General features: G+C 40.9%; 1 protein-coding gene across 1 annotated transcript; it reads right to left on the reverse strand.

The window, feature by feature from the left end:
* Positions 1-1,639: 1,639 nt before the first annotated feature.
* LOC118385450 (cytochrome c oxidase subunit 5B, mitochondrial) lies at positions 1,640-12,005 on the reverse strand. The gene is made up of 4 exons (XM_035772587.2): positions 11,837-12,005; positions 11,321-11,391; positions 2,421-2,520; positions 1,640-2,242 (listed from the first exon to the last, which is right to left on the reverse strand). Exons 1-4 carry the CDS (start codon positions 11,931-11,933, stop codon positions 2,130-2,132), a joined length of 381 nt encoding a protein of 126 aa, XP_035628480.1. The 5' UTR covers positions 11,934-12,005; the 3' UTR covers positions 1,640-2,129.
* Positions 12,006-12,932: the final 927 nt, after the last annotated feature.

Genomic DNA, 12,932 nt, shown 5'->3' on the forward strand with positions numbered 1-12,932 from the left:
CTAATTGGGCATCACCATCCTTTTCTTCTAGTAGCCATGGAAACGAAACTTCATTAGGCTACAGGGGATTATAGCCACAGGCAAATCTCCACTGACAACCTAAACCTAGACTATTCCCCCTCCACTTAGTGCACTATATGGGGAATGGTGCCATTTAAAAGTTGTGAACTGTAGTGAATCAGGTGTCATTTGAAGACAAGCAGTGGGGCAAAGAACCCTCATATTTCCCACCATCTTGTGGAAGACATCCGTATCAACATACTGTAGGCCTACTGTGACAATGGAATAACACTAGTGTGACTAACTTAAAAACTAAGGAACTCAGACATTCTGATGTTCTGTCCGGTACAGGAGAAGTTGTGGAGTCAGACTGAGATGAAACTGCTGTGTTGAAGCACGTCTACCAAACTAACCAGCCGAATGACTCACTCAAGATCCTCAGGAATAACTAAGCAGAAGTTTTTTATTTATGATATGGGTCAGGAGGAGTCAGTACGGTTCACTAATTCAAACTGCTTATGGCAGTAGGCAGAGCATGGTATTAGTCATGTAAACACCTTACTTTGCTCCTCTTAAAATCGCCACATGGGTCATAATCAAAGTAAGCAACTTGGTTTTCAGTGCAATTTTGAATGATTACATTTAAACACCTTAAAAATCGCCGTTTCAGCAGTGTATTCTGTGCATGTAATAGCACCAGCCGACTCGAGCGAGCCTCCCTCTAACACGAGTGACGTGTCCCTACGTCCTATCGGCATCGAACATGTCACCCTCCCTAGCAGAGGGGGTGACCTCGACAATTTGTTAAAACGAGAGGCTGCTCCCTTCGGTCTCAAGCCAATCTTGTGATTTTGCAGCCAAATTGTATCGATGATCGTATGCTATCCATTTGTATGCTTTCTTAATATGAGAATTAACCGATGATCTCGGGCCACACCCAGCCATGATTTCACCCCTGTATGTGTCCTTTGAAGCTATATAAAACTAGTTACCCCGCAGTGTTTGTCATTATACCCTGATGAAGACAGCGTGTCTTATCTAAACGTTGGATATTAGGTTATTGCGTCTGAGCCCCTAGTGTGCGACTCGCAATATTTTTTTCAAGTGTTCTACTCCGCTAACCAGCACCTCGCCTAAATAGGTGTGCGTTTTTCACTTCTAGATCGAACTCCCCAAAAATAAAATGGTCGGTCAAGTAGAACCTTCATTTTGAGAGGCGATTTTCTGCATTCATCAAAGTCCCATCAGGTAGCCCGACTTGATGTGTCCATGTAAACACCACTATTAGGGAAATTGTTCTCCTCGCAAAATATGTGAACCTTTTAAAAAAATCAAGCCACTTTATTAATCTGACTACCCACAATAAATTGTAATTGTGTGCATGTAACCGTACTCATTGTATAGAATGAATATGGAACATCTGCAGGGAGGCACAGAACTGGGATCATCTGATGGTAAATGTCACCCTCTGTTGGTGACTGGACACATGTAGCAGAAGCAACTCATATAATCGAGAGACTTGCAAAACTGGGGTACATGTACAGAACATCACACAACCCACCACAAAGGAGATTTTTTTTTTTGACAAAGGGTCCCGCCGTCACCACCACAATCTACACGTCACCACTGAAAAAGCATGAGGAGTTAAAGAGTTTATTGGTTTGATAAGAGGGGTAAACTGGACCAAGTGTAACATTGTACAGTACATACGTCAACGTAAACTGCTGTTTGAATAGAATTGCTTGAACAATAACATTGTGTCCCACACCGTAAAGCCTAGGCTTTTGGTACTTTTAAAACAATAACTGGCACTGTAAGCACAGACCGACATTGAGGTTAGATCATCAAGTAGACTCTAGGATGAGATAAAGAAGAATTGGACAGCAAAGAAATCAGAAAAAGGAATCCAGAAAGTGCACAGAGCACAACGTTCTAATTTAGAAAGCCCTACTCCCAGTGCAAATACACTTCCCGAAAGAGCATTGTGATTTCTGACATCACTGTCTAACCCCACTTCACCCCATTCTAAAGAAGCTGGAATCTTTCAGAGTGAATGTAAGGGAATAGGTGTGTTTTTTTTTGGTGGTGTGTATGTATGTATATAATAGATAAAAGGGTGTATATATATTTTAGTGTGGCAGCTCGTGGGGCATCAGTTTGTAGTGGGAGCCACAGGAGGGACAGCGCTGAGCCTCGCCCTGATGGAGCCAGAACCACACCACTGCTGTGTTATCCTCCTCACCTAGAGATGGAGAGAAGGGGGAAGAGAGGGAGAGGAGAGGCAGAGCGATTGAAGGAGAGATTAGATATGAGCAGAGACGAGAACAATCGGATAGCCAAGACAAATGAGTGGTACGGCTTCTGGCAACGGAGCGCTACCAGACAGCTGTTGCAAGACTAATATGAAGCCAGTCACGTACAGACACAGCCCACAATCCTCTTTGTGGTGACGGAGGGCACCAGATGAGGGTCAGCCTTGGAGCCAGCATACTCCTTGGGTTTCAGCATGCTGTAGGGGTCCTGGAAGGAATTCAAAACAGGGCAGGTTCAGTAATAGAGACTTATACAGTATGAGAGAGTGAACTACAATAAGGGCAAAGCACACTAAGAAACCTTGTAATGATCCTAGCTAAGTTAGCCAAGTAACAAAATCACACGGTCATATGCGCCGTTAAACAGGTGTAGACTAACAGCGAAACGCTTAAATTTACCATCCCTTCTCAATGCAGAGAGAAAAATAAGAGGAATAAAATACACAATAAGTAACTTGGCTATACACACACACAGCGTACCAGTACAGAGTCAATGTGCAGGGGTCCGAGGTAATCAAGGTAGATAGAAAAGTATGTGGACAGCTCTTCAAACTAGTGGTTTTGGCTCTCTAGACTAACAGCGAAACGCTTAATTTACAAACTTTGACCATAGAATGGCCTTACTGAAGAACTCTGACTTTCAACGTGGCACCGTCACAGTATGCCACCTTTTCAACAAGTTAGATGGCCAAATATCTGCCCTGCTAGAGCTGTCCGGGTCAACTGTAAGTGCTGTCATTGTGAAGTGGAAACGCCTAGGAGCAGAAATGGCTCAGCCGCAAAGTGGCAGCCCACACTAGCTTACAGAAGAAGCATGTTCTCTGGAGTGAGGAATCACACTTCATCAGCTGGCAGTGGTGTAGACACCGAGGAATTTGAAGCTCTCAACATGCTCCATTACAGCCTAGTCAATGTGGACATGCTCGGCCATCCGTTTCCTGTAGTCCACGGTCAGCTCCTTTGTCTTGCTGACATTAAGGAAGAGGCATTTGTCCTGGCACCACAATGCCAGGTCAAGGACCTCCTCCCTATAGGCAGTCTCATCGGTGATCAGGTCGGTGATCAGTGATCGGTGATCAGTGATCGGTGATCAGATCGCCGTCGTGTTACTGCAGTCGCTACATCCATTTTCTTACTTATAAAGTGTGTGATATTTACCCATTGATTCCCGACGAATGTAACAAAACACCTCCTGAGGTTAGTTCAGCTGTCGTACCCCATCAGAACCCCAAATATACGCTTTTACTTCATTGTAAACCAACACTGGGCCTATATAGCCTCTAAACATGCTTAAAACAATCATTTAGATATCTTGGATGATCAGTCCTTGCATCCCTAGCACTATGAATTTGAGAGTGGTTACATTTCTCCAGGCCCATCACTCAGCGGTTTCAAATTCGGAATGCTGGTTTAAGGTCGATGTCCCTAGAGTTGGAAAATGTGATAGCAGTGCAGCAATGGTAGCTTTCTGTGTTTAATCACTTTCATCCCTACTTCCCATGAATTTAGTTTACCCATAGAGATTTGACCCTATGACAAACAATGTCAGTTTACAACAAGTTATTGCTCACTTATACATCATTGGAAAGAATAGAGTCACTTCAAATCAGACACATTTTCGGGAATGTTGAGGTCCACAGAACTTTGACCTCTAGGATACATCAGAATTACCCATATAAAATGTAAAAAAAAAAAAACAAACATTTTTATACTTTGTTTGACAAGTGGTTCTGTACGGTCATGAAATTACCTTCCAAGTGAGTGTCTTTAGAAAGTATTCACACCCCTGATTCAATACGTTGTAGAAGTACCTAAAGCTGTGAGTCTTTCTGGGAAAGTCTCCAAGAGCTTTCAACACTTGGATTGTGCAGCATATCCCATTATTCAAGTTCTGACAAATTAGTTGATCATTTCTAGACAACCATTTTCAGGTCTTGACATATTTTGAAGTAGATTTAAGTCAACCAACTCGGCCACTCAGGAACATTCACGGTCTTCTTGGTAAGCATCTCCAGTGTAGATTTGGCCTTGTGTTTTGGGTTATTGTCCTGCTGAAAAGTGAATTCATCTCCCAGTATCTGGTGGAAAGCAGACTGAACCAGGTTTTTCTCTAGGATTGTTTCTTTTTTTTTTTATCCTTAAACTAAAGCTTGAAAATATGATGAGTTGTACTCAGTAAAACAGAGTTACATGGGATAAACAAACGTACAGTCAATAACACAATAGAAAAATAGAGATAATTGTATGTGGGGTGTAAAGAGAACACCGTTACTCCATGCAATTGGCAACAAAAAACATGCATCTTTCTTTCCTGAAGTCATTTAGGCTTAACATAAAAAGGGGTTGAAAACTTAAGACATTTCAGCTTAATCGTTTGTATTTAATTTCTAAAAAAAACAATTCCACTGACATTATTGGGCAGTGTGTGTAGATCAGTGACAATATAAATTATATATTTTAAATTCAGGCTAGAAAACAAAAAGGTGGAAAAAGTCAAGGGGTGCGAATACTTTCTGAAGGCACTGTATAGAGGAAACTTTTGCTTCCCTAAAAATCAGTATCGGTCAAAAAATAAAATAAAAACACAAATCAGCAGGCTCTGCCAGTGTCACTGGGCAGCTGGATTTCCCTCTAATCTTTGATAGGTTGCCCGGCGGTCACGAGTCAACATCCACGTTACTGTTTAGTCACGGTAATTATGCTTCTCCAAGCTCTAATACTGCTGATGGTCATTACCAAACTTGCCAACTGCCTGGTACTCAGCACTCCATTTTCCCTCCAATCACTGACATCAATACAAATGTAATCGTAAATCTAATCAATCACTTCATGACCGCCCATGAGCTCATGTTGTAAAACATTTCTATAGGCTAGGCAATTGTGTGAGAACACCGTTGATGGATTCCATCAGCTTTCTATAGGCTAGGCCTACTATTTAACAACTTTCCTAATATTAAGCACATCACTTCGCTTTACAACAGGAGTATAGCCTACCTGGATGGCATGAAAATTAACCATGGGAAAAGCGTCCAGTCGCTATTTAAGTGCGTAGTTGACATGTTTTTTTCCTTCGCACGCCCCTGTTCCAAGACAGGAGCATGATACTGGTCCATTCTAAATCAAAACTAATTTCACACTTATTATCTAGTATATGCAAAGACATTAAATGAAGAATAGTTTGATGGGTGACAATAGTAGCCCATCACGTGGGTCATGTACCACTTGTGAATGATACCCAGCTTGTGCAGTAAGGAATAGTAAATGCCTTTTTTTGCGACTTTTTCAGAATCATAGTCGCACATCTTATGTAGCCTAGCCCAAAGGCCTATATGATATGGTTTATATTACAACTAAAAAGGCCAAATAGCTCCTTAAAATTAAGCACACGCATGAGTTAAGTTTGCGGAAGATATTGGTCAGCATAAATACGCACCTTTTTAATAAAAGCATTACATGCATAAAATCGCATTGGCCTTCACTTTCCAGAAGTGTTTTCCAGCTAATTGATTGCAATTTGGAACATTTGCGCTTACAGCCTACTGCCGTGTGCGCATTGCTGCGCTTAAAATGTGAAGAAAAATCACATAAGTTGCTTATCAACATATTAAGCTAAATGTTCTGATCTGTTGCACCAGCCTCATTGCTTTTAAAAGATTGATGCGAGTAGTTGTATTCATTTGGGATATATCGCATCCCACAACTGTCCCAGAGTATGTTTGGTATATTTATTTCTTGTACAGAACAGTTGACTAATAGCATAGGTCAACTTTTGTTCTATTAGGGATAGTAGATTGACATAGGCTTTGCTTTTCTTTGGGCCTACGAAAATTAGGCTAAATATGGAAACCTCTTAACATTTTCAATATGGGCGTCGGCATTGAATTGTAGCCTACTAATGAGTTGAAATGCATTGGCTACAATCTGAAGGGGCCAAGTGAATGAGGGGCTTCGGAGCACAGCAGCCAGGAAATACAATTATATTCAGGACACAAAAGGCATGGATTTAAAAAAATATATCCTTTCCATTTTATTAAGCTATGTTCAATTGGATCCCTCATACTATAAACTAAAAATGTATGCCATGGAATCCTAAGCAAATCTTGCCTGCTAAATTAACTACCGTAGCCAACAGCCATGTGGCATAGCCATAGCAGGGCCTAACACTTCAGAACTCTGCATGCTATTCTGTTCTTCTGAAATACACTACATCTTCTTCAAATTATGTTTCTTTAAACCTGTGTAAAATAATGGATTTATTGTGATGGTGTAGAATATTTTACATCGATTTATTACAGTTTAAAATGTAGACGTTCCAAAAAGGTCTGTGTCAGTGGCTTGTAGGCTATGAATGGAAGCCAGGAGATAAACATGTTTATGTTAATTAACGGTCAATTACCGTGAGACTTGCAGTTATTTGCTCGACAATCACCGGCTGACAAAAGTGTGTGACCGCCACAGCCCTAGCCCTGCCACATCTGACGAGCATCAGAGCTGGCGTAGTAGGATTCAATCTTGGTCCTGTGTAGACACGGTCTGTTTGATGGCTCGGAGGTCGTAGCAGGATTTCTTATAAGCGGTCGGATTTAGTCTCCCTCTACTTGAAAGCGGCAGCTCTTGACTTAAGCTCAAGGCAGATGTGGCCTGTAATCCATGGCTTCTGGTTGGGATATGTACGTACAGTCACCGGGGACGACGCCGTTGATGCACTGAAATCCTTATCCTATAATTTACACCGCCCCATGGAAATCTAAGTAACATAAAATCCCAATCAAAATGTCTGCTAAGATAGAGATGTGTTGTTTTTGCATGGGCTGCGTCTCAACCCACCACATCCACTGATATCGCCCTTTCCAGTGAAAGGTGGCAGAGCTTGAGCGGTGTTTATCAGACCCTGAGCCATCTCACAAAAATGTCTGTAGTGTCCAAACGGTTTGACCTACAAAGTGTTATGATCACTACTGAACCACTTTAGCTCTAGGATGCCCACAAACATTATGATCGTAAAAAGAAAATGAAAGTATATACAGAGATATTTTAGGCACTAAACTAAGGGGATAAATACATGTAAAAATAAAAAATTGTTTCCTGATCTCTCATATATAGGAGACTTCAGAATAAACTTACTTTAGACTTGTGGGGACTTATTCAATGCATTTCTATTGGCTAATAGCAGTAATGCCAAATTCAATGTTTCATCCAATAATTTCTATCTTTATACCTTAAGGGGTCTTAATTAAAAACGATCCTTGGTAAGACCAAAACATCCATATTTTAGCTTACAACAATATGCATATAACTGGTAGATTTGGATAGAAAACTCTCAAGTTTCCAAAACTGTTAAAAATAGTGTCTGAGTATAGACCTGATTTGGCAGGCGAATTCCTGAATGGATTCTTGGCAGGTTGTAGGATTTTTTTTGGTTTTGTAGTTCTCTATTCAATGCCATTTCAGTATCCATTGACTTAGGACTCAAGTTGCAATTCCTATGCCTTCCACTAGATGTCAACAGTCTTTAGAAATAGTTTCAGGCTTGTATTCTGATGAGGGAGTAAGACCAGTCTGAATAAGTGGACCCTGCCGTGTCAGAGCTTTTTCATGCGCAATCCCAAGAGTGCCTTTCTTGTTTACCTTTTATATTGAGGACATTATTGTCCGGTTGAAATATTATCGATTATTTAGGCTAAAAACAACCTGAGGTTTGAATATAAACATCATTTGACATTTTTCTATGAACTTTACGGATACAATTTGAATTTGTCTGCCTGAGGTTTTTGGATATAAAGAGACTATCGAACAATACGAACATTTGAGTAAATTAATGTCTTCTGAGTGCAACCATATGACGATCAAAGATAAGGGATTAATTCTCTATTGTTACTGTTTGTAATGATTTGTCTGCTGGGCTATGTTCTCTAATAATCGTAAGGTATGCTTTTGCCGTAAATCTGACAGTGGTTGGATTCACAAGAAGTTCATCTTTAAAGCTATGTAAAATATGTTTAGAGTATTTCTGTATTTGAATTTGGCGCTCTGCAATCTCACTGGATGTTGGCCAGGTGGGACATCCCACATACCCAAGAGAGGTTAAGCTCCCTTCCCCTGATTTTGATCAGCTCCTTTTGTTGGTAGTGTTCAAATTTTGTGATGATCGGTCGGGGACTTATAGTCTTGTCGCTCCAAGTCTGTACTCGGTGGAAAGTCACCTTGTTCACAGTCTATAGGAAGTTGAGGCAGATTGCATGAATTCTCTGATCTTGATTATTGGATACGTCCTCAGGAATCTCAGAAAAAAAAAGATTCACGCACCCTACGACTTTGTATGTCTAGTAGCGACTCCACCACCCTGTTTTCCCTGAGTAGACAATCCATGTTGGAATCGTGGATTTTTACTATGGCTGTGAGTGCCTTGTTCTCTCCTTGGGAGCGTGAGAATTTCACTCTGGCTAAACTCAAAACTCCCCCTCAGACCTGCTACCTCCTCACACAACTTCTAGTGTTGCATGAATTCCAGCCAGAGCACTAGCCTCTAATTCAACGGTATGTAAATCGGTTTCTTTTTTGGGGTTAAAGTTATTTTGGGAGGTAGTCGGCTCTTTCTATGATGGAGTATGTTGTTCCTCCATGGCGTAAAGCTGTTGGTACTCGTCTATTTCCCCTCAGGATCTCCTTAGTATCCAGGTTAACTGGTTGCAGTATAAGCTTTCCGGGAAAGATAACAATGATTCTTTCCCACAACAGGTGTCTGTAGTACAGCCAGCTAGCACTCGCAGAACCCATGAAAAAACACGTTTGGTCTTCGTATTTAATTAACTGCCATTTCGCTTTAATCAAAACTAACAAACCGAGTGTTTTCCAGCATACAGTGTTCAACTGTGATGACGTCACCTTGCAGAGTTGGCCTTTATTTATTGATGCACATCAGTTCTAGCGTGTTAATATGCTTTATGGAAAAAGTGTTGGAAATAGGTGTCTCCATAATGAAAATCAATATAGCCTACCGACAACTGGTAAAAAGTTATAACCCTCCCACCCTAGCCTGGGGTGACAAGTGGCATCCTGTCCTTTGTTCTGTGGAGAAAAACTGAGGACAGGGAAAACTGAACATCCACTTTTTAGCATAGCATCTATGGATTTGTCCTTCTCAAATAAATATATTTTCGCCCCCCGATTTACTTTGGGGTCAGTGTTATTGAAGAATAATATCAATTGCTAACACCGGTATAGGCCGTCATTGTAAATAGGATTTTGTTCTTAACCTCAACATAGAAATGCCTAACTTTCACGTATGTTGACACTGGTATTGTGCTGGATGAGATAATGAAAATGAGGTTGAAACGTGGTGGTGTTGTCCATTAACTTTCATACGAACAAGAACAAATGTTCCAGATACAAAAGATAAACTTACTGTATGCAGTTTATCAAAGTTGTTTTGAGTAAAGGCATCAGCATGCTTCAGTTTGGCTGGCGTTCAGCCAAAGTCAGCTAGGCGAACGAGTGTGTTCACACACTCCCGTAAAAGGCCTTTGCATCAAAAACGAGACAAAAAGCAACAATAGTATAGTTTGTCCATTTTGAGATGTCCTAGATTCCTCAAAATAGTCATAATTAATCTAAGGAACCTCAAACTAGTCATAATTAATCTAAGGAACCTCAAAATAGTCAGAATTAATCTAAGGAACCTCAAGAAATGACATTTTTGCAGTGATCTTAGTCGCGCAATTTTACATCCAAGATGTTTGGTGCAGTATTTCTAAATGTCAATGTGCATGAAAATAAGTAGTCTTTCGTTGAATTGAAGATTTTCCTGAAGAATCCATACTGTTGACCAATCACGATGAAGGGGCGTAGACTTCGGCTTGCCTCAAGAAAAAAATTATTGCTCAAAAAAACCCTCGGCGAAGCTCAAAACTAACATATATTTGGATGACATTTTGATGTATATGCACAAACTCTTCCGAACTGTTTCGGCTGGGAAGCATGCAGACGCCTTGACACCTGCTTCCAACCGGAAACGTGGAATGGAATGGTCCACAAGTGCAATGTGAGAAGATGTGTCGTACCTTGGCTGGAGGCTGTGTTAAAGCCAGGTGCAGCTTTGCTAAACTGCGTACATTAAGTGCATATTTTGAACATTAAAAATATTATTTTTCACTGGTATGAAAATGAGGTCCTAAGGTTTGCAAAAAGTGAGGATTAACATTTCTAACTAGTGATATACATATTGCCAGAGTCCATGTGTTATATAGTAGTTAGTTTAAATAGGATGTGCAACCTTACTCTCCACTCTCCTTCCTCCCCATTCTATTGATTTCAACACGAAAGCGATACAAGTGATTGACAAATAAGTGTTGCGTTTCGGCCACCCCATATCAAAAGGAATCACTCCAAAAATGTAGCTGGCTGTCTTCAGTAACTTGTCTTCTAACGAGTGCTGTAAACAATATTTCCAGTCTCCGTGTGTTTTTTGAGTTAGTTTCAACAGTGCATAGTAATTCATACCGAGTGATTTATTTCCACTTGTCAAAACAGGGGGATTGGTGCAAATGCAGTTTATAAGGTGCTCTAAAAAAAACAAAACAACATGATGACTAATGTAGCACATGCATGTGTAGGTAACACATTTGATGTTTAGGTTTTAAATGGATCATGAACTGGCTCAGCATATTAATTTGTTTAAACTGACCTTTGTTTTGACATTGGTCTATTTATCAAAGGTTGTTGCCAACAGGATGTCGTGACGGAATAATTTTCAACCGGTTTCGACAATTCAATTCCAAAAGTATTTAACTTAATTAAACTTAATTTTGAACAAAACTGCGTAATGAGTACAAAAACGTGATGTGATTTTGATGATCTACCAGAAATTATTAAACAAAACAAAAAAACTGATTCGACTTACCCTTGGGTTCTCGAGAGCTACATCAACGCTAGCTTACGTTAAGTATTTTGCACTAACTAGCTAACTGACATTCAAATATTTTTTTAAATACTCCAAAATCTTGACCTACCGCGCCCTGTTGGGCAGCCTTCATAACGATCTTCTCCAGACCAGTGGCCTGCTCCTCGTCGGTGGGGATGCCTGAAAACATGTCATCGTCAGTGTTTGCTAGCAAGCTTAGCTAACTAGCTTGTCAGCTGGCTGATGTAATTGGGTTTAGCTAGCCAGCGACTAGCACTGGGCTACTTTCGCGCTACACTCAATAATAATGTCGACACTAAGCTAGAAGGCTAATGCACCATTTTTGGCTACGGTCGCTATAAAGACAAAATAGCTCAATATGGAACATGGAAACATTTACATTTGCTCAGTTAGCTACTTCATGTGAACAAAAAGCGGAACATATATAATATATATTGCTACAACGAACATTTTATGACAGCCATCTAATACTATACTGTTAGCTAGCTCTGACAAATTGGATAGCTAAGCCTTGCGCCATTGCCTGGCATCGTCTGTCCTTGGCATGACATCAAATATGTCTAATATGATGCTTCTGCCCAAAAACTCAACATTACCGACTCACCTCCAGCAGCCATGCCGCGGGTGAGAATGGGGACCGGTGCGGCCCGGCAAGTTGTAGCGGCCCTAATGGACGATCGGAGCAGTAACCTTGCAGCCATTTCTCCTTCTGGTCGAAAATACAACTGGCAGCACGCTGATGACGTTTAATATTTTCACCTTCTTCTACTTCTTCTTCTTCTTTGGAAGTAAATTGCCGGATCGCATCCAACTTTTAGGTGCACACACCGCCACCTACTGCACTAGTGTGTGATGCCATTCACGGCCTACCTACATTATATTCTTAGATACAATAAATCAAAATTGGGGAAAAGGAAAATTACCCTACCATCTATTAGTCCTCTATAAAAAACACAAACCATTCCACTATTTAACCCTATCTAGTCCTACTCCAGACCAATGTTCTGAGGGGACATATCAATACCACTCAACACCCCCTGCAGTACCACTCAACACCCCCTGCAGCTGTTCTGCAGTAAATCTTGGCAATCTCAAGTACTTCTCTGCCGCTGCCACTACAACCTCTATTTTCGGTGACTTTCAATTAATTTCTGCTGTACAATTAACAACCATGGCTATAAATGCTAAAAAGCCCATGTTACTGAAGCACATATTATTCCCATTACTCTCTCTTGATCTCTGCCTCCTCAAAGGAATCCTCTCACGATCTTTCACCCTGTAGCCATCTTCCTCTAACACTCTTCACTGCGTCGGCATACAAAACTTTCTGTACTACCCTAACCCTGGCAACCTCAATCTGCCTTTCTATCACCGGACATCTCCGATCTCCTGCCCCATGATCACCCCCACAACTAACACACACAACTTTCTCCACGATACCACACTTTTCTTCGTCTCATGCCCACTCATGCACACTTCTCACATCTAGGCATCGGCCTCCTACACACTGCTGCAATATGCCCATAACTTTGACACCTAAAACACTGTCCGATTTTTTTGGAACATTAACTCTCACAGGATAACTCTGATCTCCAACACCATGGGTTTAGCACCTACAGAACCTACAGTTTACAAACAAGTTTTTCCACTGATACCACACATTCTTTTGTCTCATGTCCAACTGCACATTTCTCACATCT

This window comes from Oncorhynchus keta, chromosome 6 (genome assembly GCF_023373465.1).
Source record: "Oncorhynchus keta strain PuntledgeMale-10-30-2019 chromosome 6, Oket_V2, whole genome shotgun sequence".
Taxonomy (NCBI): domain Eukaryota; kingdom Metazoa; phylum Chordata; class Actinopteri; order Salmoniformes; family Salmonidae; genus Oncorhynchus; species Oncorhynchus keta.

What these genes read in the sequence shown, in the direction of transcription:
- LOC118385450 (XM_035772587.2), bottom strand. Translation starts at nt 11,933, where the DNA reads ATGGCTGCAAGGTTACTGCTCCGATCGTCCATTAGGGCCGCTACAACT. An exon ending in CCGCGGCATGGCTGCTGGAG is followed by an intron (nt 11,392 to 11,836) that starts GTGAGTCGGTAA and finishes ACATGTTTTCAG; the next exon opens with GCATCCCCACCGACGAGGAG. An exon ending in GAGGATTGTGGGCTGTGTCT is followed by an intron (nt 2,243 to 2,420) that starts GTACGTGACTGG and finishes CTCCATCTCTAG; the next exon opens with GTGAGGAGGATAACACAGCA.